Here is a 20,332-nt window from a genome sequence, read left to right as displayed (position 1 = left end):
GGAAGGCTTCGGGACGGAATTTAATGGTGTGGACGATACCCGTCAGCCAGTGAGGGAATGTTGTCCACGCTCACAACCCCCTGGCTCAAAGCCATTGTTCATTGGGCGCATTGTAAATCATATCCCGGTAGCTGATGGGATGTTTAAGATGGAATGGTCGTATATCTTGCTTCAGCATCACTACCAACGGTGTTATCTTCCGCCCCGTTTTCTGTCATTTCGGTATCTCCATGGTGGCCATTTGAGCTCCCTTTGGAGGGCTCGTCGCCGTCAAGACCGAGACTGAGATTCTCCGGTAGATCAATATTCTTCTCCCTCGCAAGTTGTTCGGCCCACGCGCGCGCTTTGACAAGATAGCGAATGTTGGCTTCTCTTCTCTGATCCTGGGATTGCAGGAGTGCTTCGTTAACTTCTTTGGCGACTTTGCGTCGTAATGAAGGATCAACAAGCTCAGCCAAGGCACCAAAATCATTCTGTACTTGTGACGCCGACGAGCCCGAAGAGCCTGATGAAGTTGCTTGAGTCCAGGATTCCTTAGGGACGATAAGCAGTGCCATGGCTCGTTCAAGGTCGTTTTTGAATTGAGCTTCTAGTGGAGCATATGGGGCGAGGTTGTTTTGGGCGAATTCTATCGCTTTCCCCACCAGGCCGGGGTCGGAAGAGGTGAAACTTTGACGTATAAGCTCGACGAGTTGAAGGCGTAGAAGAGAGAAATGAAGTTTTTTATCGGTATCCAGGAGCTAAATTTGAAAGGTCAGTGTTTGAAGAGAGACGACGCTGCTGAGTGGTTTCGGAGAGGAGATTTCGGTGAATCATACTGAGGACTGAAGGTGTTTTTGCTCTCATCTCTGCCCGAAGGCTATGAGTGGTGCATGAAAACAAGTCTAATCATGGAAATGGAGCAGACCGAACCAAAGAAAGACAAGGACTTACTTCTGGGTTGAGTTCGTTGATAAGTTCAATGGCCATCTGCAAATCACCACGATGTATCGAATCTCGAATCTGAACTCTTTCTTGAATACTGCTAAGATCCGCCTTGGGCTGTATGTTGGCTTCGGCAGCGAATTTTTCAGCAGCTGAAGGGTATCCCTCTGTGATGAGGTAGTCCATAATCAGGTTGTTCACATCCCTATACACCGTGAGAAATCAGTCAATGTCGGTCCACCAAAATCCATGTATATTGTTGATGTTCAAGAAATTTTTTCAGAAAGCCAAAAAATATTATTCTCCTCAAGTGCTTTCAGAGAGATTCCCATTTTGTCAAGAAGTACATCCTATGAAGTTGAAGGGCTTTCGGGCCGAGGTTTACGTACGACTTGGAGATCTGAGTGTCGGCGACTCGTTGCTCAAACGAATGGGCTGTAGCAGCGGCCTTGAGGGAAGTGAGCAGTTGAGCAAAGAGATCATCTTGAGGAACAAACCATTTCGGGTCTATTTCAGATAGGCAAAAATAGGGCAGACTGTCTGTGACAGCCCAAGGATTTCTTTCTCAGTGCATTACATGCATAGCTATAGTGAGGAAAAAGAATGGAGGTGTGAGAGCTGTGAATCCTGAGAAATGACCATCAGGCTGCGGTTGGTGGCAGTTGAAGCATGTGGCACGTGACAGCACAAATGTCCGAGGGCCTCATAACCCAAGCCCCACAGCAAATTCTGCCCTTAGGTGCCCTCCAAAAAAATCACAAACTTGTCGTCTTGTCAATAGATTGACTGACGTAGGGATCGAATCTGCAATCTCTTGATTGCTTCAATATCGTAGTCAATACAGGCCCAGCTGGCCTGTGACGGTCGGGATTCTCCTCTCCGACATAGAGCCGAGGCTGGCTTCAGTATCCTGCCGTGTGCCGGAATAATCAACATTCGACATTCCAAATCACCGTCTTAGACAACCCGTGTCTCACGGAGGTTGCTCTGCTTCTACGGTCGATACTGTTTGAAGCCACTTACTAGTTATCCCATTCGATATGCGCCAATAACACGATATCGCAGTAGCCATGGAATATCTCGGCGCGCTCCAGTCGCCTGTCGACGAACTCAAGCCGTCTCTGTTCGAACTGCTCTCTGAACAACAACTTGCAGCCCTTCTCCCACCGACATTGCGATACCTCCTTGCAGTTGCCACCCACAGATATCCACGTTATCTCCTTCGGATCCTGAACAATTACGATGAAGTCTACGCCGTTCTTAGTCTGGTGGTGGAGAAATATTACCTCCAAACATTCGGCGGTAGTTTTACAGAGAATTTCTATGGCTTGAAAAGAGAAAAGGTCTTGAGTATCAATGGGGGGGAGATCAAGAGAACGCAATTGGCTGTGCCGGAGGAGGTTCGTGAAAGACTCAAATTGAGCGGCACAGACATCTGGAAGAATTTGGTCGTGCTTGTCGGCATACCTTATCTAAAGAGAAAGTTGGATGAGAGCTACGACATTCATATTGCCCCGAGTGCGAGTCTGCTCATGAGCGGCAGTCTCGGGGGTCCGAGATACTTGAACCGAGACTCTCTTCCACCGAATCCGACGATTCAGCAAAGGCTCCTGTGGTATTATAAATGGTTTTTGCGGAACGTCTATCCGAGTTTGAATGCGGCATACTATTTCAGTATATTAGTTTTCAGCTTGGGATATCTGTTTGATGGAACGAAATATCCCAATCCGTTCCTATGGGCGATTGGGACCAGAATACGAAGGATGGGAGCGGCCGATTATCGAGCCATCGATGCAGCGAGAGAAGCCGCCGACAAAGCCGCCACGGCTGCCGGAAGACCTGGTCAGGGACTAAGTGGCTTGCTCAATCCGCGAACTGCTTACCCACGATTGTTGTCCAGCCTCAGGATTTTCCTCCCGGCAAGTATATTTGCATTGAAGTTCTTGGAGTGGTGGCATGCGAGCGACTTCTCTCGTCAACTGAGCAGGAAAGCAGCCGAAGGATTGGAATTACCGCCACCGATCGTGTCGGGGATGGGTGTCGCTCAGAAACCTGCGCCGAAGCCAGATTCTTCAAGCAAGACCGCAAACACCGCTGCGAAACGGAGCCCACCCATCTCAAGCATAACATATCTCCCAATTTTGACGGTTGCACCTCCACCATCGAGCGACTTATGTCCTATTTGTCTTCATCCAATTTCGACTCCTGCTGCGTGTCAAACGGGATATGTTTTTGACTATAAGTGCATTTTCCAGTGGATTGAGGGTTCTCATGAAAGACAAGAAGCGTTTATGAAAGGAGAGAAAATGAGCGAATGGGAGGATGAGGAGGAAGAGGGGAAACCCGACGGTTCAAAAAGCAAAGAACGAAAGAGCCGTGAAGGTAGCTGGGAAAGTGGAAAAGGTCGCTGTGCGGTCACCGGTCGACGAGTCCTGGGCGGGACAAGTGGCCTTCGCAGAATCATGGTGTGATAAGAGAGGGGATCCATCGAACTTGCTTCCTCACCAGGGCGGGCGAGCTCACTTCCCGCCTTCCGTGTATTGTGCCTGTTCTACATTCGCCGAACAGCTCCGTGTCAATTCCAAGGGGTGATAGAATATCAGGCAGAATTCTCCCAAGAGAGACTGAACATGGGGAAGAAGGGAAGTGGGGATTGAAAGGGGGGAGGGAAGCGGGCCGGTTGGTTGCCGGTCAGTCTGGGCGAAACAGGTGACCCGTGGAGCCTTACCTGGACAAAAACTATCACCCGACTGGAAGAATATCGAGAGTCCAAATATCTATGGCGAGTCGTTGGGCCTTTTTTCTTCCAGGCTGCTTGCTGGCACCGGAACTTTCAAAGCAAGTGAGGCAGACAGATCGAGAATTACGATTCATTTGATTTTAGAGGCGGTCTTGTATGTTCTTGACGGATCATTCCATTTTTGTTTTTTTTTTTTTTCTTTTTTGGCCTAGGGCTGCAGTGATGGTATAGGTGATCTTAAGCTCGCCGAAGTTTACCAGCGATAGAGTGGGGAAGAATGAGCGGATCGCTGGGATATCCTGGATCACCGAGAGCGATTTTCTGGAGACTATCATTCCATGGAAAAAGGAGAAACACGGGCGAGAATACTGATAGTTGTGCTGGTGTTAGGGGGTTGAAACATTAACCGGCCTTGGCAGGACGTCCTCAATTTGGGCTCCACTCGACAATTCCTGACATCTTTCAATGTCAACTTACCTGACTATCCTCACCTCTGCCCACCATAACATCTCTATCCGATGGTCTGAACATGCTGTGCTTCCCGACCCCGAACGCTGTCACAGCTAAGCAGGCTCGGATCACTAACATCCACCTGACACCAACATGTCGGTGTCCTACTTTGACGTCTCCTCCATCATCAACAATAACCCCTGCTGGCCACGTTCATCATGAGAAAGATGTGTTCCCGGGACTCCCTGGCTAATCTGGATGGCGCCATGGCAGATCTGATATCCATAGATTCAGTGTTTGCGATCCAGCCTTAGTGCCAGAATCCATGTCCTCTTTCAACCCTTCCCCCACCGGGGGCCAGCTATACCCACCAACCAGCTCATCAATTTACTGTTCATATTGGTGCACTTAGGCATCCATATTCTCCTATTCGTTCCCTGCAACTCATTCATGGTTTATCGGCGAGCTACTCCAAACCTGAAACCTGCCAATGGTGGCGGCTTTACCGAGACCCATATTGCAAATGGTATATATCTCATTCTTCATCATCGTCCATCCTACTCTTTTTCTTCCCGTCAGAGCATTGGTCTCCCCCAAAAGAGCTTCCCAAGCAGGTCTTTCCTTTTTTTTTTCCCCCTCCAGATAAATTGACACCCTATTCGTTCTTTATCCCACATTCGTTTCCAAGGTCTTCATTGATTGAAGCCAGTCCTTCATCGCTCTTTTTGACGGACTATTCTAGCTTTGCAGCAGCTCATGTTCGCTTTATCAAAAGTCTTCTGATCGATTTAAACATCAACCATGTCTTTCATCATCAAGTCTACTGCTCTCTTTGGAGCCCTTTCCTTTCTTTCCAAGGTTTCCGCCCACGGTACAGTGCAAGGTATTGTCGCCGGTGGTGTCTGGTATTCTGGGTACAGTCCGAGCTTCCAATTCCAGAATCCTCCTCCCGTTGTGGCTGGATGGAGTGCTCCAGAGGATCTCGACAACGGTTTCGTCAGTGACTACACTAGTCCTGACATTATCTGCCACAAGGGAGCCACTCCTGGCGGGGCGTATGTCACTGTCGCCGCTGGAGACGCCGTCGAACTTCAATGGACGATCTGGCCTGAATCTCACCATGGCCCTATGCTCGACTATCTCGCATCCTGCGGTGATGACTGCACAACGGTCGACAAAACCAAGCTGCTCTTCAACAAAATTGATGAGGCCGGCCTCGTCGATGGCAGCGATCCTCCAGGCCACTGGGCCTCGGATGATATGATTGCAAACAACAACTCCTGGGTCGTCACCATCCCATCCAGCATCGCACCCGGCAAATACGTACTTCGCCACGAAACTATCGCCTTGCACTCGGCCTTTGATGTCGGCGGAGCCCAGAATTATCCTCAATGCATCAACTTGGAAATCACGGGCTCTGGCACCAACTCACTCTCTACTGGTACCTTGGGAACCGAGCTCTACAACGCCGAGGACCCAGGTCTCTTCATCAACATCTACCAGGAACTGACCTCGTACGTCATCCCTGGCCCTGCCCTGATGGACGGATCTTCCTCTGAATCTCAACCGCCCGTTTCAGTGACGACATCCGCCTCTTCCTCCACCACTACCAAACCCTCCGCTGTTTCCCTCACGGCTCCATACTCCAATAGCACCACCACATCCACCAAGATCGCCATCACAGCCAAGCCCACCAAGCCCGCCGCCCCAATTGTCACTCCCTCCGACGACGTCTCCCCATCCCCAGTCGTCGAACCCACTCCGGTTGAGAGCCCCGAACCCGTCGAGAACCCTTCAACCCCAAGTCCGAGTGAAGTCGCCTCCACCGGCGCCACAGGAACCAGTCCGGTGTCCTTCACCAGCACCATCACCGGCCGCATTGGGAAGTCCACCAAATTCATCTGCTACATTGAGGAATAAATCGCAGTTCCTCGCCATCACGAGGTCTTGTCACTCTTCCGGGTACGCAGCATCTCAATTTTCTTTTTTTGGTGGGAAGATGATGAATGGTATCTCAGTTCTCAAAGCGAAACAAACTCGAAACCCTCGCCGCCCATGAATCTTGGTTACGGCTGCTGTGGTTTGGCACCGCATTTCCGATTCAATTCTCCAGTGTACTTTTTTAGATTTATTTTTCAGTTCTTGTATTATTTATCTCCACTAGCACGCTAGCACACAAAAGCATATCGGTGAGAGGACACCGAAGGCGATATATAACACGAGACTCAATACATGTCATTCACAGCGGGGAACATCCCCTGGGATTCTTCGATCCTTTTGGCCACTCTCTACCACCTATTATCTTTCTGTGCGAAGTTATGTTCGGGCTTGTTCAAATCCACCTCTTGACCCATCTTCAACTTTCCAAAACACTTCTTCCACAACTCACTTTCCTCGCCCAGAAAATACGTCAGATCCACCTGATGCATTCCGGCTTCCTCCCTATCCTCGGACGTGCCACTCCATAAACTTTCGAGCTGCGCAATGACATTCGCCAACCCAAACGCCTTGCCTACACTCTGCGTCGTCCCGGCCTCCAACATCACATGTACCACATGGATATGAAAATGATAATAGGTCGGTTGATAATGTACGTAGCACTTGATTTCATCAGCCTCCATTTCTCCAGGGAATACCTTCGTCACAACCGCGTTGACGATCTGGTCACGGACGTGTTTTAGCCAGGGGACATGTTTGCGGCGCAAGTCGCGTAAAGACCAGATATCGCGCCGTTGAACCAGGGCGAGTAAGTGCATGCCTTGCACGCTTTTGCGATCCCAGTTTAGATCGGGCAGGAGCAAGAAACCAGTACTGGAGGGGGAGGGAGAGGCCGAGTCATCCCACTCAATGCGGGCGATAATGTCTTCTTGCTCGGTGATCCCGTTGAGGATGTTGTAGACCCAGTCGAGACGGCCCAGAGCGCGTTGACTAGTCATGTACGGACGGATATGGGCGGAGTAGATGGCAGGGGTCTCGGTGACCATGCGCACGCGCTGGGCGGAGTATTTGCGGATATGTTGAGGGGTACATGGGTAGATGAGGTTGAGTTTTAGGTCGGGGATTTCTGGATTTGGTGTTGTTGGTGGGGTGCTGGTGGTCGTGGTCGTGAAGGACGGCTTGATGGACCGGTTCGCCATGTACCAGCGGTAGATATCGTTGGCGCCCAAGTTGCTGGTATTGGTCAGAGAGTCGAGGAGAGATGAGACGAGGGCTGGTTCGCTGGGAAAAGCTGCTCGTTCCAGTGTGATGAGGGCGGGTTGAGAGGCGATGGTGCCCAAGAGGGAAATGCGGCGGCCATTTTGATCTGGGTTGTGGATTATATTTGTGAGACTAATGCTCTATCATTGTCCTGTGAGACTGTCCGACACACCTTGATTGAGCACCTTTTCAAGTCGGAATTGAGGCACCAGTGCTTCGGCCTCGGATTTTGTTTCCGGTTGAGATGCCATTCTGAATGGGAGTCAACTCTAGCGTGGAGACGAGGAGGGGTGGTCATCGGGTTGGTATGAGGTGGTTGGTTGGCGGAGTTCGAGATTGCACAAGGCCGAGACCTTGGGTGATGTTAAAGGGCTCGTTCGTGATATCTGGTCGATGATGAGACGGTAGAATCTCCTAGATCTTAAGTTTCAATATCAAACGTAGTACACTCCGGGGTTTGCCTTTGGATACTGTGGAGGAAGCATTATATTCAACATGCCAGTCTCCAATGACCGGTCCGTGAGGATTAGAGCCAATGGTGAGAGAATTCTCCGCCGAGCTCGAACTTTGTGCCGTCTGTACTGTAGGTGCCCACACGGTTTGGGGGTGGTGGGCAGCTAAGACTCGGCCGGGCCTTGGCAAGTTTGTGGATTTTTGCAAAATAATATTGATGTCGAAATGCCCATCCCCTTTTATCACTACTGTACAAATTCTTCCAAATCTCACTCATTTTAAAAGAGGAATAATCCAATTCGGCAGTCACGACGTGCTTTTGGATCTCTGGACATATGTAAATCAACAAAATCATGATTGGAAACGATGCGTACAGAGCCTCGATATTGATCATACACCGAAGAAAACCAAGTTCACAACGACCTTGCTTCTGAGCGCATCAGAGCCGCCTTCCGAAGAACTCAAGTTGCGAAAACAGCTTCAAAGGAGAAGTCAAGATGGATCAGTCGGAGGCGGCTGGGCCGATATTGCTGATGCCCATGTCCATGTCCAAACGATCCACCACAGAGGAGTTGAAGATTGTGGAATGGGGTTGTACAACGATCAAAGATATGGGTGAGGCTATAAGTCCGAGAATCCGCTCGAACATTGTAGTATGCATCGAGTCGATATATTCATATCTCGTTCTCGCTATCAATATTGCTTTCTCTGTTCTTTTCAGCTGGATTGTCACTCGTTGCCTTTGGCAGCCCCAATCCAGTATCTCCAGCGCCTCTATCTTACTGACTCACCCCTGATATATCATCCCAAACAAAATCATGGTGTGCGCTCTCTCCATTGCCACGAAAGCAGACCACTTTCACATCTCGCTCTCAAAGTTTATTGCGAAGTTCGAGAGCATAGGCGAAGACGACGCCAAGTCACTCGCATTCCTCCTGCTGCAGAATCTCCGCTTCACACTCGACGTACGCCATCCCATGAAAGGGTTAGCAGGAGATCACACAGAAATGAACGTCACGGCAGAAGGTCAGCTCGGTGGTATTTCGAAAGCTAATGGGTCTGTGAAAAGGGTAAGCTTTGCAGCTAACCAGCAAGAGACTATTAACTACGGCGGCGCAGATGGCGGACGCATATTTCCTCCATACGCCCAGACAAATCTGGCTTGCCGCCAGATGGTGGTCAACAAAGAGCTTATCGGGGTATATCTGGAACCAAGCTCGCCGATCTTCCATCTTGTCAAGCAGATATAATATTCACACCAATATTCATGCTCACAATCTCCGCATGTGCGAAACTACTCGAATCCTATCGCTCGTTAGAAGACTCCACCCAACCTCAGGAGATCAAGGCGTATCAGCAAGAAATTAACCGACTGTCAACACCCGGAGAAGTTGGATATCGTGGCATTCGTGAGGACGAAGGCTGCAGACAAGAGAGAAGGTGACAGGAGTAATTCAGAAAAGGCGCTCCAAAGGGCAAGCATGAAAGCCCGAGGCCGGAGAAAGGTGGGGAATGTCTTTTGAGCCTCACCTGTGGAGCTGTCCTAGCGTAGTGGAGAAGCAGTGTAGCGGGGTGCTAGGTACTTGGATTATGTAATGAAGCATGCCGTTATCACAGCGCACAGGCAGGCAAGAAGCAAGGAGAACAGGGGGTCAAGAGACGCGAGTGACCAGAGAGTCTTGGAGTCCATGGAGTTCTCTCTGGTGGTTCGTCTTTGCGATGAGATTTATAGTCTATACAGAGGAAGCAAGCGAGTCAACTTTCGTGTGTGGTTGCTCCACGGTCCTGACACCGACATCCTCCCTGCGTGATAGACACTCAGGGGCTAAACCGTTCATCACCTTTACAATAGAAATCTCTATCCTCGTTCCTACACCCGGCATAGGTGCAACCCGGTCACCACCTTTCGGTAGACATTTCGCCTCCTTTTGCGGCATTGGTGTACGAACTTTGCAGGTCGATGATGAATTTCTTACGAATGCCGTCCTTCACGTCCACGCGGGGGCAATAGCTGGTCATGCCCTTGCTGCGAACATTCTTCAGGACGCGCACCCATAACTGCGCTGTGGCATCGACACCCAGAGTCCAAGATTGGCTGGATAAGTCGAAGACGAACACGAGATTGAGAACGTCTTGCAACATGGCACCTCGCCAGATAAATTCGTCGGGCACGTAGGTCGGGACCCCATCAACCGAGATCTTCACGGCGCCTCCAAATTGGACCTTGGGACCGGTCGCAGTGACGATGATGTCGGCATCGAGGTCATATCCAGAGTGGAGCTTGATGCCCGTTTCTGTCACCGTGTCGATGGTGTCGGTGACGACACAGGCTTTGCCCTTTCGGAGACATTCAAAGAAGTCACCTCCCGCGAAACCGTCAAGAAGAGGGTGTTATTTTGAACACCGTGCGCTTGACTCACCGGGAGTGATACGCATTCTTTGCTGCCAAGGGTTGTATTTGGGTTTGAAATGAGGGTCACAAGGGAGATGCTCGTGTAGTTGCCGTTCGGTGTTCTTGCGAAGGAAACGGATCATCCGTTCGGGGAACCACCAGCAGAGCACGATGGCTCTCGCATAATACATCATTCGGATCATAGGATTCGCCCGCTTGAGCGGAATTCATCTCTTAAGGAGTGTGACGAGCGGGTCGACGACAGGAATGTGGACGAGGTATCCGCGTGATCGCTGCAGCATGGTGATTGACTTGACCTTCTCGGCCATGCTAGGAAGAAGGGTCACCGCAGTGGCGCCACTACCGATGATCACCACCATTTTGTCGGCATAATCAAGGTCCTCTGGCCAAAACTGGGGATGGACGACCGTGCCCTTAAAGTTTTCGATTCCTTCAATCGCAGGGCTGAGCCCACGCTTGTAGTCGTAATAGCCCGTGCCGAGCAAGACGTGGCAGCTCCGGTGACTTCTATTTCAAGTTTCCAATGTTGACATGGCGACGGCCAATCCATCGATACAACCATATGTCCGAATTGAAATGCTGGTCGATCCCATGTTCAGTGGCGGCGTTTCCGAGATAGCCAAGAATGGCTTTTGCTTCTGCAATGGCGCGATCATGTTGCCAGTTCCCAAGGGAGGCCAGTGGTGAAAAGATCCGAATCTGATCTGATTCCGGGGAATTTGAACAGGCTTCCATGTCCCCCCAACTGATTTCTCTCGTCTAAAATGGCATACGAGTAATCGGCGAGACTTTGTTATAGGTGATACGCGGCATTAATGCCACTAATTCCGGCGCCGACGATAATGACATCGAAGCTATTCTTCTCCATGACGAGAAGGTTCCGCGGGGGCCAGGGGGGCCGGGGCCGGGCCGTATATCGTAGAGGTTGACACAGCACTCTACAAGTGATGTGAACGCCTCCCTATCCTTACCGGCCACCAATCAGGTCAACGAGTCGGCCCAGCGCAGAAGAACGGGAACTGATTTGGGTGGCCATGGAACTACACTTCTGCGTCCGAGTTGAATGATTGCCGGAGGAGGCGAGGATGATGGACACGAGAATATCAAAAAGGAACTCTTCTCAACCATTTTAGGATCAAGGCTTCGACTAGAGTTATGTTTCTCCTATGAAATATGACCGGGAGATATGAGATTCCTGGCTTTCGAACTATACAAGAGCCTCATCTTGCCCTTCTGGGGCGTTTCGGACTGTGCCAATTGCATAAAGTCTATTGAAGCTCTTCGATCCATCTTTGAGTCGTACGTCGAACGTGGAGATCTAGTTGGTGCAGATATGACACGGAAATTCCTCTAGATGGACATGACTCGTGCTCGTCGATACGCCAATCACAAAGGGGGTCGGAAGTATGGTCCAGAGGCTGTGAAATTGGACAGGTGAGCTGAAGAGGACATTGGCGGCGAGAGGAGAGTTGAAGAAGAAGCCAGTGACATCTTCAAAGGGTATTGGCAGAGAGTGTATTGGGTCAGAGAAATATCTCTAGCTGGAGTAGGGATGGTCCGGGGCGAAGAACAAGCATCTGCAACAGGGTTTAAGATGACGCAGTTTAGAGAATCAACTTCTGGCTTCGGCCGTCTCCCCTTCATGCCGGGGACTGGCCTTGGTGAGAGGATTTTCCATGGATGGCTTGGGCGAACGATATCCATTCTTCGATGCCCTTCACATATGGATCTTCCAAAGCTGGTAACCTATCGTGGCCCCAGACAATCACCTCGTCAAAGGAAGAGACCTGTTCAAGTATTTGGACGGGTTCTGGAGGCTCATCTTCTTCGTCTTGAACCTCAATATTTTCGTCTACTGCGGTGTACGTGGGCCTAGCGGAAGTTTTGGTTGACTGAGATAGATATCGTTCCGTGGATTTCGCCACAACACCTACGTGTGGCCGTCGATAAACATGATCGTCAGAGAGTGTGAAGGGGCGGACCTTGATATCCCTCAGGTAATTTCATGACTCTCCCACGTAGCTTTCGGCCTCGAAAATACGAAGTTTGCGTACCATCTACAACAAATCTGTCAGCAAACTATTCGAGGAAAACGGAAAAATGAACATGAAAAAGAGTCATGTCGTCAGGCACAGACCTCTATGAAGTTGAGGGGACCAATATCTCTTGGTCACTTTCGCCGGACCATCGTGATGAATGCAGCAAGGTAGGATATTGGTGGTGCATTTATCAGCAGAGCCCGAAGAATGTTGGAGGGCAAGCATGATGTCAGGCTGGGGAAATATATGCTGACAATGGCAATTCGTTCGTGGAGTAAGTTCAGAACTTCAATTGAGACGCGTCGCGACGCAGACGCATCGGACATACCGCAGCATAACCCGAACAGATTAGATAAGATGTAGACGTGTACTATCGTTATAGCGGCGCAAAAAGAATGTCCGAGCTAACTAAGCCTCTCTGCTGGAGTGGCCGCTTTACTCTAGAGACCCTGCCAGAAAATCCACCAGCACTACCAATCAGATCATATATGCATTGACTGCTACTATGGGGCTGACGAGCATCATCATACTTTCAGGTAACCCGGTTCGCGATACTCTCCATGGACTCGGTGGGTGCAAAGACCTGGTCGAACGAAGGGTCGTCAGGTACAAAAGAGACACAACCCTATTCGAAAATAAAAAATGTCATCGTCATCATCCAGCTGTCACCCTGCAGCTTTCCGATCCTAGCCCTGACCGGGACACGGAATTTGGGGCTTGTTGCTGGCCGACCTGGTCGGATATCATGTCATGGTGAAGCATAGGGTGTAGCAGATTTGCAAAAATCAATCTGGAACAGTTGATCCCAGACGCGTGCTGCTTGACCGCAAAGAAGCTTTCGTGGAAGCGAGTTAACCGATTTTCATATCATTGTGCCCCACCAATTCCCTGAGCTTTGTCGAATGCCCTCACTAGGTGTAATAGGTTCGGCGGGTGCAGGGGATGGTGCATTCTGCGTCTCTACCAGGCTGCCGTCCCAAGTGGACTCGCGTAGATATATATATACCCAGCATTCACGCCATGGAACTTTCCTAATTCTTATTATGTTCCGGTGCAGTCTTTCAATTTTCGTCTCAATGCCGCTTATCTCATTCGTTGCTTGTCACTAGGAAACATACTGTCGTTTGCGTGCTGTAGCCTTTCTCCCCCTTTCTGTTTTTGCGCTATGTCTTCCTTAGTGACCTCTGCCCTTGACCGAATACGCAGTTATGCTGGTGGAGTCGTGTGGGAACCTCTTGTGAAGACATCTCGACAACTCATCTTGTCCTTGATATCACAGATTAAGGTCGGGCGCCTTACCGTGGTGGAGAGAGATGGAACACAAACAACCTGTGGGAAAGTGACGGGAGATCTCATCCATCCGCAGGCGCAGCTGCGTGTAGTCCGCGATCCGTTTTGGTTGCGTCTGGCATTATTCGCAGACATGGTTCGCGATGTAGCTCTCATTTCCAACGCGTAGCCAACTAAGATTCGATCCAGGGTTTCGCCGAGTCATTCATGCTTGGTGAGGTTGAATGTCCCGACTTAACGGCATTTTTCCAAGTGAGCTAGGATCGGAATTGTTGGATGATCAATACGGTTGACGTGAGCACAGGTCTTCATTTTGAATCGCAGCGAGCTGTTGAATGCGACGACGCTCATCTCCCACCTATCCTCCTCCACTAGCGCCCTCATGCGCCGGACGAACACCTTGACCAACGCCCAATTGAACATTAGCGCCCATTATGATATCAGCAATGAGATGTTTGCTGCCTTCCTTTCCAAAGATATGACATATTCGTGTCCCGTCTGGAAGCCGCTATCCTACCTAGAAGATGGCCAAAAGGACGAATCGTTGGAGGATGCACAGATGCGAAAACTGGACAGATTCATTGAAAACGCAAAGATCAAGAAACAAGACCATGTCCTGGAAATTGGCACAGGCTGGGGGAGTTTTGCCATGAGAGCGGTCCAAAGGACAGGATGCCGGATAACTTCCCTGACCCTCAGTCGGGAGCAAAAAGACCTCGCAGATCGACGAATAGCGGATGCAGGGCTGACCGAAAACATTGAGGTCCTTCTCTGCGACTATCGAGCTCTCCCGGTGCCTAAAGAAGGGCCATATGACAAGATTGTCAGTATTGAAATGATTGAAGCTGTGGGACGAGAATTTCTGGTAACATATTTTGAATGCATCCATAAGCTCCTCAAAACGAATGGCGGCATAGCCGTCTTCCAATGCATTACCATGCCCGAGTCGAGGTATGATGCATACGCGAAGGGCGAGGATTTTATCCGCAAATACATTTTCCCGGGGGGTCACCTACCGACAGTATCACAATTGGTCGAGTCAATCAACAGAGGGAGTAAGGGCCAGCTGATTGTTGATGCTGTTGAGAATATCGGTCCTCACTATGCCAAGGCATTGAGAATATGGCGAGAAAACTTTGAAAAGAATTTTGATGCGTGGATTCGGCCGGCGTTGTTAGCGGAACATGATGGTATGACCGAAAGCGATGTTTCTCTGTTTCGGAGGAAATGGGAGGTAGGCTCGTCATGCAATGAAGAGGAAAGTCCAGGAAGACTGACCGAGATTACCAGTATTATTTCACTTATTGCGAAGCAGGTTTCAATACCAAGACATTGGGTGATGTGATAATCACTGCAGGAAGAGAGGGTGCGATGGAAATGATGGAGGACATACCCCTTTAGCTCTCCCGCTAAGGCACCATACTGCCAGATCAATCTCATATTCCTTACTCTTCATCGGCGTTCAATGGCAGCAGGTCGAGCTGATCATTTCCCCCTCTTCTTTTTCTTCTCCGATTTCTGGGGCTTTTGTTGATCACCTGAGCCTCGCTGTGAATCTGTGGTAGTCCGTATCGGCCACTTCTTGGAATGCTCCCGCTCAAAGGCAGCCTTGTCCCTCCGGAAGAGCAGCATGCAGGCCCGAGCATCTTCTATGCTTGAATGTTCACCCTCTTGGATCTCAAAGCCGAGTAACTCTGACGCAAGGATCTTCAGACGCGGTGGATTGCCTCCTGTAAGCTTTCGGTAGGGTGGGTGACGAGATGTATCGCGGATATCTCGCTTTGGATGACCGAGCATCAAAGCTTCGAGGTCGTGTCGGATCGCATGACCAATGAGCACTCTGTCCTTGATAATTTTGGCAACATCTGCTTGCACTTCTTTCATTGATCGAGCATACTTCATGTGTTTGGGTGCAATGCCGCTGATAGGCGTTCTCCAATCCGTAACAGTCTCAAGAGGGACGACATAGGAATCGTACACTTGTTCGCCATTGTAGTTGACAATGCTGACACGAGCGAGTGCGGACTCTCTGTCTGGGTTGGGACCTACGCCTACCATTTCGCAGTCTATGGCCACATATCTGCCGACTTCGACGCTGTAGACATATTAATCTTAGATTGGCTGCAGGGAGGGGTGAGACTGACGACGGAGAGAGTCCTCCGTTCACATTCTCTGAAGATGCTCGGTCTGGAAATCGTGGACGCACTCCATCGTCATGATTTTCTAAATCTTGAATTGACCCGAGTTTTGTAGACGGAACACCTTTCTGAGCCATAGCCTTTTGTACTCGTTGCTTATTCCTCGGATTGGGGAGCTGCGCAGACAGCTGTGGCAGGGTGTCTCTAAACTGATCTCGTTTTCGTTTCAAGCCATTTTGCAAGGAAGGTTTGGGAGGAGGAGCATCGGGTTTGGAAGCTTCGAAGGTGGCCTGCAGTTTCTTCCAATTTGACGAAAGATTACTTTGGTCCATTGCCTGATGCAAGGGCCCAAATATAGTGAACAACTCGCAAAAGATGGAGAGAGCAAAGGAAATAAACCTTATGCTCCAGTGAAATGAATGCCCGAAGTTCTGCCAGGTTGCGCAAGGAACAACATTTTCCCGTTCCGAGATGACTTCCTTCTCCCTCAAGGCCAACACCTCATATTTCTTCGCCCCTTCTTGACAGCTTAGAGCACGGCATTTTCTTTCAGATTTTCGCATGGCGTAGGCTATCGATGTCAGTACAATGCAATTACTCTTTAACATGAATTTCCAGCTTCGTTGAACGATGTATGAGTTCCGTCATTCCATAGACAGGTACCCCGTTCAAATACCTCAAGGAGCACCTCGGAGAGCAGCCATTAAAGAACATCATACCAGGAGTCATGGACCTCAGAGAACTCTCTATGGTGGCCTCGGCTCAGCAAGCAGCAAATGTTTCGGACACTCAAAAAGCTCACTATTCCCCGCCGTGGGCCGACATGAGTATCATTGGTATTGCTGGCTCTTCTGGTTCAGGTAAAACAAGTCTGGCCGTGGAAATCATTCAGTCCCTGAACTTGCCTTGGGTCATTATTCTGTCCATTGATTCATTCTACAAGTCCTTAACGCCGGAACAAAATGCCCGGGCCCATCGGAACGAATACGACCTCGACTCCCCCGAGTCTATAGATTTCGACCTTCTCGTTGAGAAATTGATGGATCTGAAGCAAGGAAAGAGAACCGACATCCCGGTTTATTCATTTCAGCAGCACCAGAGACTGGACAAGACCATCTCGATCTATTCTCCGCATGTCGTTATTCTTGAAGGCATCTTGGCCTTGAATGACCCAAGGGTGTTCAACTTGCTGGACTTGAAGATCTATGTTGAAGCGGATGCAGATGTCTGTTTGTCCAGACGAATTGTTCGTGATGTCAGAGAACGAGGTCGTACCATTGAGGGTACTATCAAGCAATGGTTCAGCTACGTCAAGCCGGTCTTCCAACGCTACGTTGAGCCACAGAGGGAAATTGCCGATCTCATTGTCCCTCGTGGCATGCAGAACAAGATGGCCATTCAAATGATCGTCAATCAAACGCGACAGATGTTGAAGGAGAAGTCTATCAGGCACAATGCCGAATTGGAAAAGTTAGGCAAACAGGTCGAAGACTACACTCTCTCAGAGAACGCCATTATTCTTGCCGGCAAGCCACAGATTATCGGAGTCTCGACAATCCTCAGAAATCCCGTGACTTCTCAGGTGGACTTCATCTTCTATTTTGATAGATTGACAGCTCTTCTGATCGAAAAAGCTCTGGACTGTCACCACTACGTTTCTGCTGATGTTACAACACCTCACGGGTACAAATATTCTGGCCTCAAATCTGCCGGGAAAGTTTCGGCCGTGGTTATCCTCCGAGGTGGAAGTTGTATGGAGACTGGTCTTAAAAGAACCATTCCAGATTGTTTGACCGGTCGATTACTTATCCAATCCAACCTTCGCACAGGAGAGCCGGAGTTGCACTATTTGAAGTTGTTCCCCGATCTGGCAGAACATGAAACAGTGATGCTTCTTGACCCACAGATGTCTAGTGGTGGAGCTGCTCTCATGGCCGTCAAGGTTCTGGTGGATCATGGAGTCTCGGAAGAAAGAATTGTCTTTGTTACCTGTCTCGCAGGCGGACGAGGAATGAAGAGGTTGATGACCGTATTTCCCAAGATCAAAGTGGTGGCTGCCAATATTGTCGATGATTATGAGAAGAGATGGGTGGAAGAAAGATACCTTGGTTGTTAGCCAATCTCACAGTGTGGAGCGAGAAACTTCACGCAGTTAATCAGGAAATTCTGAATTCAAACGCCTACCTCCATACTTCGGTCCAAGAACAATACCTTGAACGCCCACAAAGGAATAGACAGAAGGTCCTGATTTCTTACTGGCCGGCAAGGAGGGAGCCCTGGGCCATGCAGTCGGGATGTCCATTCATAGCTGACCAGTCTCGAAGCGGAAAGGAGCTTGCGTACCAGAGACGAGATGGAGGGCCAAAGATCACAATTCCGGCCTTTTTCTTTCGACGAAATTCCTTTTCTTCAAATCAGATTTCAACGTATTCGATCTCGGTTTGCATGGTCCTCGACGGTCTTTACCGGTGCACATCCCTCTAAGACTGATGACCTGTTACGGATCTTGATAAACACCTAAAGACTTTTGCAATATAGTTGTCTTGTCTAAACTCGCCTTGGGCCCCAATTTCGATCTCGGTCTTTGTTTCAGCCAGTGTACCGGTAAGCGTCTGAAATCTTGATCAACCATGATAGGAGCTGATGCCTTGAAGAGAACCATTAATTATCACCAGTTGCTCCTCGCTACAGGCTAGGTGGAAGCAAATACACTATCTCCGAATTATACACAACTCTCTGTACGCGTTGGTGGATGGCCAGGTGGACGGCCAAAACAGGGAGAGGTGGATTGGCCAATCCCATCCTAGCCACGAAGCCATAGAAAAGACGCAGAATGAGGCCTCTGGAAAAGGCGCGACTTATGCGATCCCAAAGGAAAATCACACTGGAAACATAAATGCCAGGGTCGTGTCCTCGGCAAAAGGAGGTGTTGCACCAAGGGCGGCGAAGCCATCGTCGACCAAAACTGGTTTGGCTCGGAATTCTAACCCATGACTGGCTCGAGACGTTGCCACCTGTGCCTACAATTGCGATCTGCACATTACATTGCTGTGCGGTTGGGGCGACTGCGCCGTAGTCAACAATCTAAAGCAATTTTGCGAGTGCCAATACAGAGGCTGCAGTGTTTCGAAAGTGAATGGCTGTAAGCTAAGCGACTTTCAAAAAACGAGGATAGGGGGCTAATTTGATTGAAGCACGACGAGGACAGAAAGCTGTTGGAAGAAGAGTGCGAGTAGCTGATGGAGGAGCGCAAGTTATTAGAAGCGGAACGCGCACCTGAATGGGAGTTAGGACCTGCGCATCGCATGCTTGAGGAATTTGGGCCAGCTTGTCACTACCAAACCATAGCTGAGAGTTAGCAAAGAGAGTAGAACAGTGCCGCTGAAGGTCATCCCAGGGTGAATCGCTCCAGTACTTGAGACGGAGTGAGTCGAGAGGATACTATAGTGGGAGAGTAGTTGGTTGGTTTCTTCTGGGCTCACCATTCTCATAGGGCATCCTAGGAGCAGGAAAATGGTATGAAAACAAGTATCGACAAAGTCGAAGCTGGTAAAAATGGAGCTTGGACCTGGTTATAGCAACTGCGTAGATAAGCTAAAACTCCACCGTACAAGTTACTGTCGGATATTCAGTAGACCAATGCAATACGACGCTTCAATCCATCGACGCGGCCTCATCGTGCCTGCGGCTCTTGTGCTTCGTTCTGCAACCACAAAACAACTCATAAAATTGATATTTCCGATCCCGGCACAACAATCAAACTGACCTCGAGCCTCTGATATTGACTGCAATTTCTCAGACCACTTGGGTTTTTCGCGGGAGCTCAAACTCTTAACTGACTGCCGATTGACAATCAATTATCAACCTCTTACGCAGATCACCATCATGGTAAGTTTTTGTGTTCTTTCAACTTCCTCTTTATCTCCAAGCACATGTCCTCTTTCCAGCTCCCTATCCAATACACCTCACAATCCCCATCTGAGAAAAAACAACACCCATGCTAACATTGTGACTACCTCAGTCACTCCGCATCGCCCCCGCCTCAGGGCACCCGGTCAGCACCAGCAACACAAGCACCAACAAACTGCTCCCGTCCAACAAATCCAACGATCAAACAACACCGGACCGCGGGGCTCCCTCGGCTCCAGGCCTCCCCGACACATTACGTTCCTCACACGCACACGACAACGGCATCAAATCCACCCACCCACTCGAAACACGCCTGGCCAACTGGACCGCAACACAAGAGTCGACGAGGATGAACCTGTTACGGCGGAACTTTGGCATCGCGGAGCCGCTGCGTCGGGGCATGGAGCTGAAGATGGTGCGGGAAGCAGATTCGTTTAGGCCGAGCGTGTTGGGGGCTCCGAGTCGGGTGCACGAGGAAATTTTGACAGGACGGGATACAGAGATTACGTGGGAAGATGTGTACCAGGGGCAAGATGGATTGAGAGGCGCGATGGACCGGGGTATCGGTGAAATCGGCGCCGGGTGGTTGGATGAGATAGAGAAGAAGGTAGGAATGGGCAAGTGGTAAGGTTTGAGGGTGCTGGTAAAGAAGCACTGGTGTTGGAAGAGTTGGTTCGGGGATGCCATGTCGTGATGCTGAGTCTCACTGTCAGGGAAAATTGAACTGAAGAGACCTGTCGCGCCTAGATTTCGATACGGAAAAGACATGGTGATATGA

The 20,332-nt window shown here is 49.8% G+C and overlaps 12 protein-coding genes across 12 annotated transcripts; 6 read left to right on the top strand and 6 right to left on the bottom strand.

The window, feature by feature from the left end:
- Positions 1-143: 143 nt before the first annotated feature.
- On the bottom strand, positions 144-1,110 carry Z518_05153 (uncharacterized protein; the record flags this gene model as incomplete). The annotated part of the gene is made up of 2 exons (XM_013415968.1): positions 144-740; positions 934-1,110. 2 exons carry the CDS (start codon positions 1,108-1,110, stop codon positions 144-146), a joined length of 774 nt encoding a protein of 257 aa, XP_013271422.1.
- An 884-nt stretch (positions 1,111-1,994) lies between these two features.
- Positions 1,995-3,395, top strand: Z518_05152 (uncharacterized protein; the record flags this gene model as incomplete). Its single annotated transcript, XM_013415967.1, has 1 exon — positions 1,995-3,395. The coding sequence occupies one exon, from the start codon at positions 1,995-1,997 to the stop codon at positions 3,393-3,395; it is 1,401 nt and encodes a 466-aa protein (XP_013271421.1).
- A 1,520-nt stretch (positions 3,396-4,915) lies between these two features.
- Positions 4,916-6,034, top strand: Z518_05151 (uncharacterized protein; the record flags this gene model as incomplete). The annotated part of the gene is made up of 1 exon (XM_013415966.1): positions 4,916-6,034. One exon carries the CDS (start codon positions 4,916-4,918, stop codon positions 6,032-6,034), a length of 1,119 nt encoding a protein of 372 aa, XP_013271420.1.
- A 368-nt stretch (positions 6,035-6,402) lies between these two features.
- On the bottom strand, positions 6,403-7,563 carry Z518_05150 (uncharacterized protein; the record flags this gene model as incomplete). Its single annotated transcript, XM_013415965.1, has 2 exons — positions 6,403-7,418; positions 7,485-7,563. 2 exons carry the CDS (start codon positions 7,561-7,563, stop codon positions 6,403-6,405), a joined length of 1,095 nt encoding a protein of 364 aa, XP_013271419.1.
- A 1,020-nt stretch (positions 7,564-8,583) lies between these two features.
- On the top strand, positions 8,584-9,209 carry Z518_05149 (uncharacterized protein; the record flags this gene model as incomplete). The annotated part of the gene is made up of 2 exons (XM_013415964.1): positions 8,584-8,822; positions 8,885-9,209. The coding sequence occupies 2 exons, from the start codon at positions 8,584-8,586 to the stop codon at positions 9,207-9,209; spliced, it is 564 nt and encodes a 187-aa protein (XP_013271418.1).
- Positions 9,210-9,661: 452 nt separating this feature from the next.
- Z518_05148 (uncharacterized protein) lies at positions 9,662-10,360 on the bottom strand (the record flags this gene model as incomplete). Its single annotated transcript, XM_013415963.1, has 2 exons — positions 9,662-10,128; positions 10,186-10,360. The coding sequence occupies 2 exons, from the start codon at positions 10,358-10,360 to the stop codon at positions 9,662-9,664; spliced, it is 642 nt and encodes a 213-aa protein (XP_013271417.1).
- A 167-nt stretch (positions 10,361-10,527) lies between these two features.
- Positions 10,528-11,027, bottom strand: Z518_05147 (uncharacterized protein; the record flags this gene model as incomplete). The annotated part of the gene is made up of 3 exons (XM_013415962.1): positions 10,528-10,685; positions 10,738-10,923; positions 10,985-11,027. 3 exons carry the CDS (start codon positions 11,025-11,027, stop codon positions 10,528-10,530), a joined length of 387 nt encoding a protein of 128 aa, XP_013271416.1.
- Positions 11,028-11,818: 791 nt separating this feature from the next.
- On the bottom strand, positions 11,819-12,132 carry Z518_05146 (uncharacterized protein; the record flags this gene model as incomplete). The annotated part of the gene is made up of 2 exons (XM_013415961.1): positions 11,819-12,050; positions 12,113-12,132. The coding sequence occupies 2 exons, from the start codon at positions 12,130-12,132 to the stop codon at positions 11,819-11,821; spliced, it is 252 nt and encodes an 83-aa protein (XP_013271415.1).
- A 1,250-nt stretch (positions 12,133-13,382) lies between these two features.
- On the top strand, positions 13,383-14,908 carry Z518_05145 (uncharacterized protein; the record flags this gene model as incomplete). The annotated part of the gene is made up of 4 exons (XM_013415960.1): positions 13,383-13,643; positions 13,697-13,759; positions 13,812-14,741; positions 14,798-14,908. 4 exons carry the CDS (start codon positions 13,383-13,385, stop codon positions 14,906-14,908), a joined length of 1,365 nt encoding a protein of 454 aa, XP_013271414.1.
- An 84-nt stretch (positions 14,909-14,992) lies between these two features.
- Positions 14,993-15,977, bottom strand: Z518_05144 (uncharacterized protein; the record flags this gene model as incomplete). Its single annotated transcript, XM_013415959.1, has 2 exons — positions 14,993-15,602; positions 15,652-15,977. 2 exons carry the CDS (start codon positions 15,975-15,977, stop codon positions 14,993-14,995), a joined length of 936 nt encoding a protein of 311 aa, XP_013271413.1.
- A 395-nt stretch (positions 15,978-16,372) lies between these two features.
- Z518_05143 (uridine kinase) lies at positions 16,373-17,761 on the top strand (the record flags this gene model as incomplete). Its single annotated transcript, XM_013415958.1, has 1 exon — positions 16,373-17,761. The coding sequence occupies one exon, from the start codon at positions 16,373-16,375 to the stop codon at positions 17,759-17,761; it is 1,389 nt and encodes a 462-aa protein (XP_013271412.1).
- A 1,769-nt stretch (positions 17,762-19,530) lies between these two features.
- On the top strand, positions 19,531-20,182 carry Z518_05142 (uncharacterized protein; the record flags this gene model as incomplete). Its single annotated transcript, XM_013415957.1, has 2 exons — positions 19,531-19,533; positions 19,667-20,182. The coding sequence occupies 2 exons, from the start codon at positions 19,531-19,533 to the stop codon at positions 20,180-20,182; spliced, it is 519 nt and encodes a 172-aa protein (XP_013271411.1).
- Between the last annotated feature and the right edge of the window lie 150 nt (positions 20,183-20,332).

Source organism: Rhinocladiella mackenziei, assembly GCF_000835555.1.
Source record: "Rhinocladiella mackenziei CBS 650.93 unplaced genomic scaffold supercont1.4, whole genome shotgun sequence".
Lineage (NCBI taxonomy): Eukaryota > Fungi > Ascomycota > Eurotiomycetes > Chaetothyriales > Herpotrichiellaceae > Rhinocladiella > Rhinocladiella mackenziei.
Note: the sequence above shows the minus strand (reverse complement) of the source record. Positions and strands in the feature narration are given on the sequence as shown.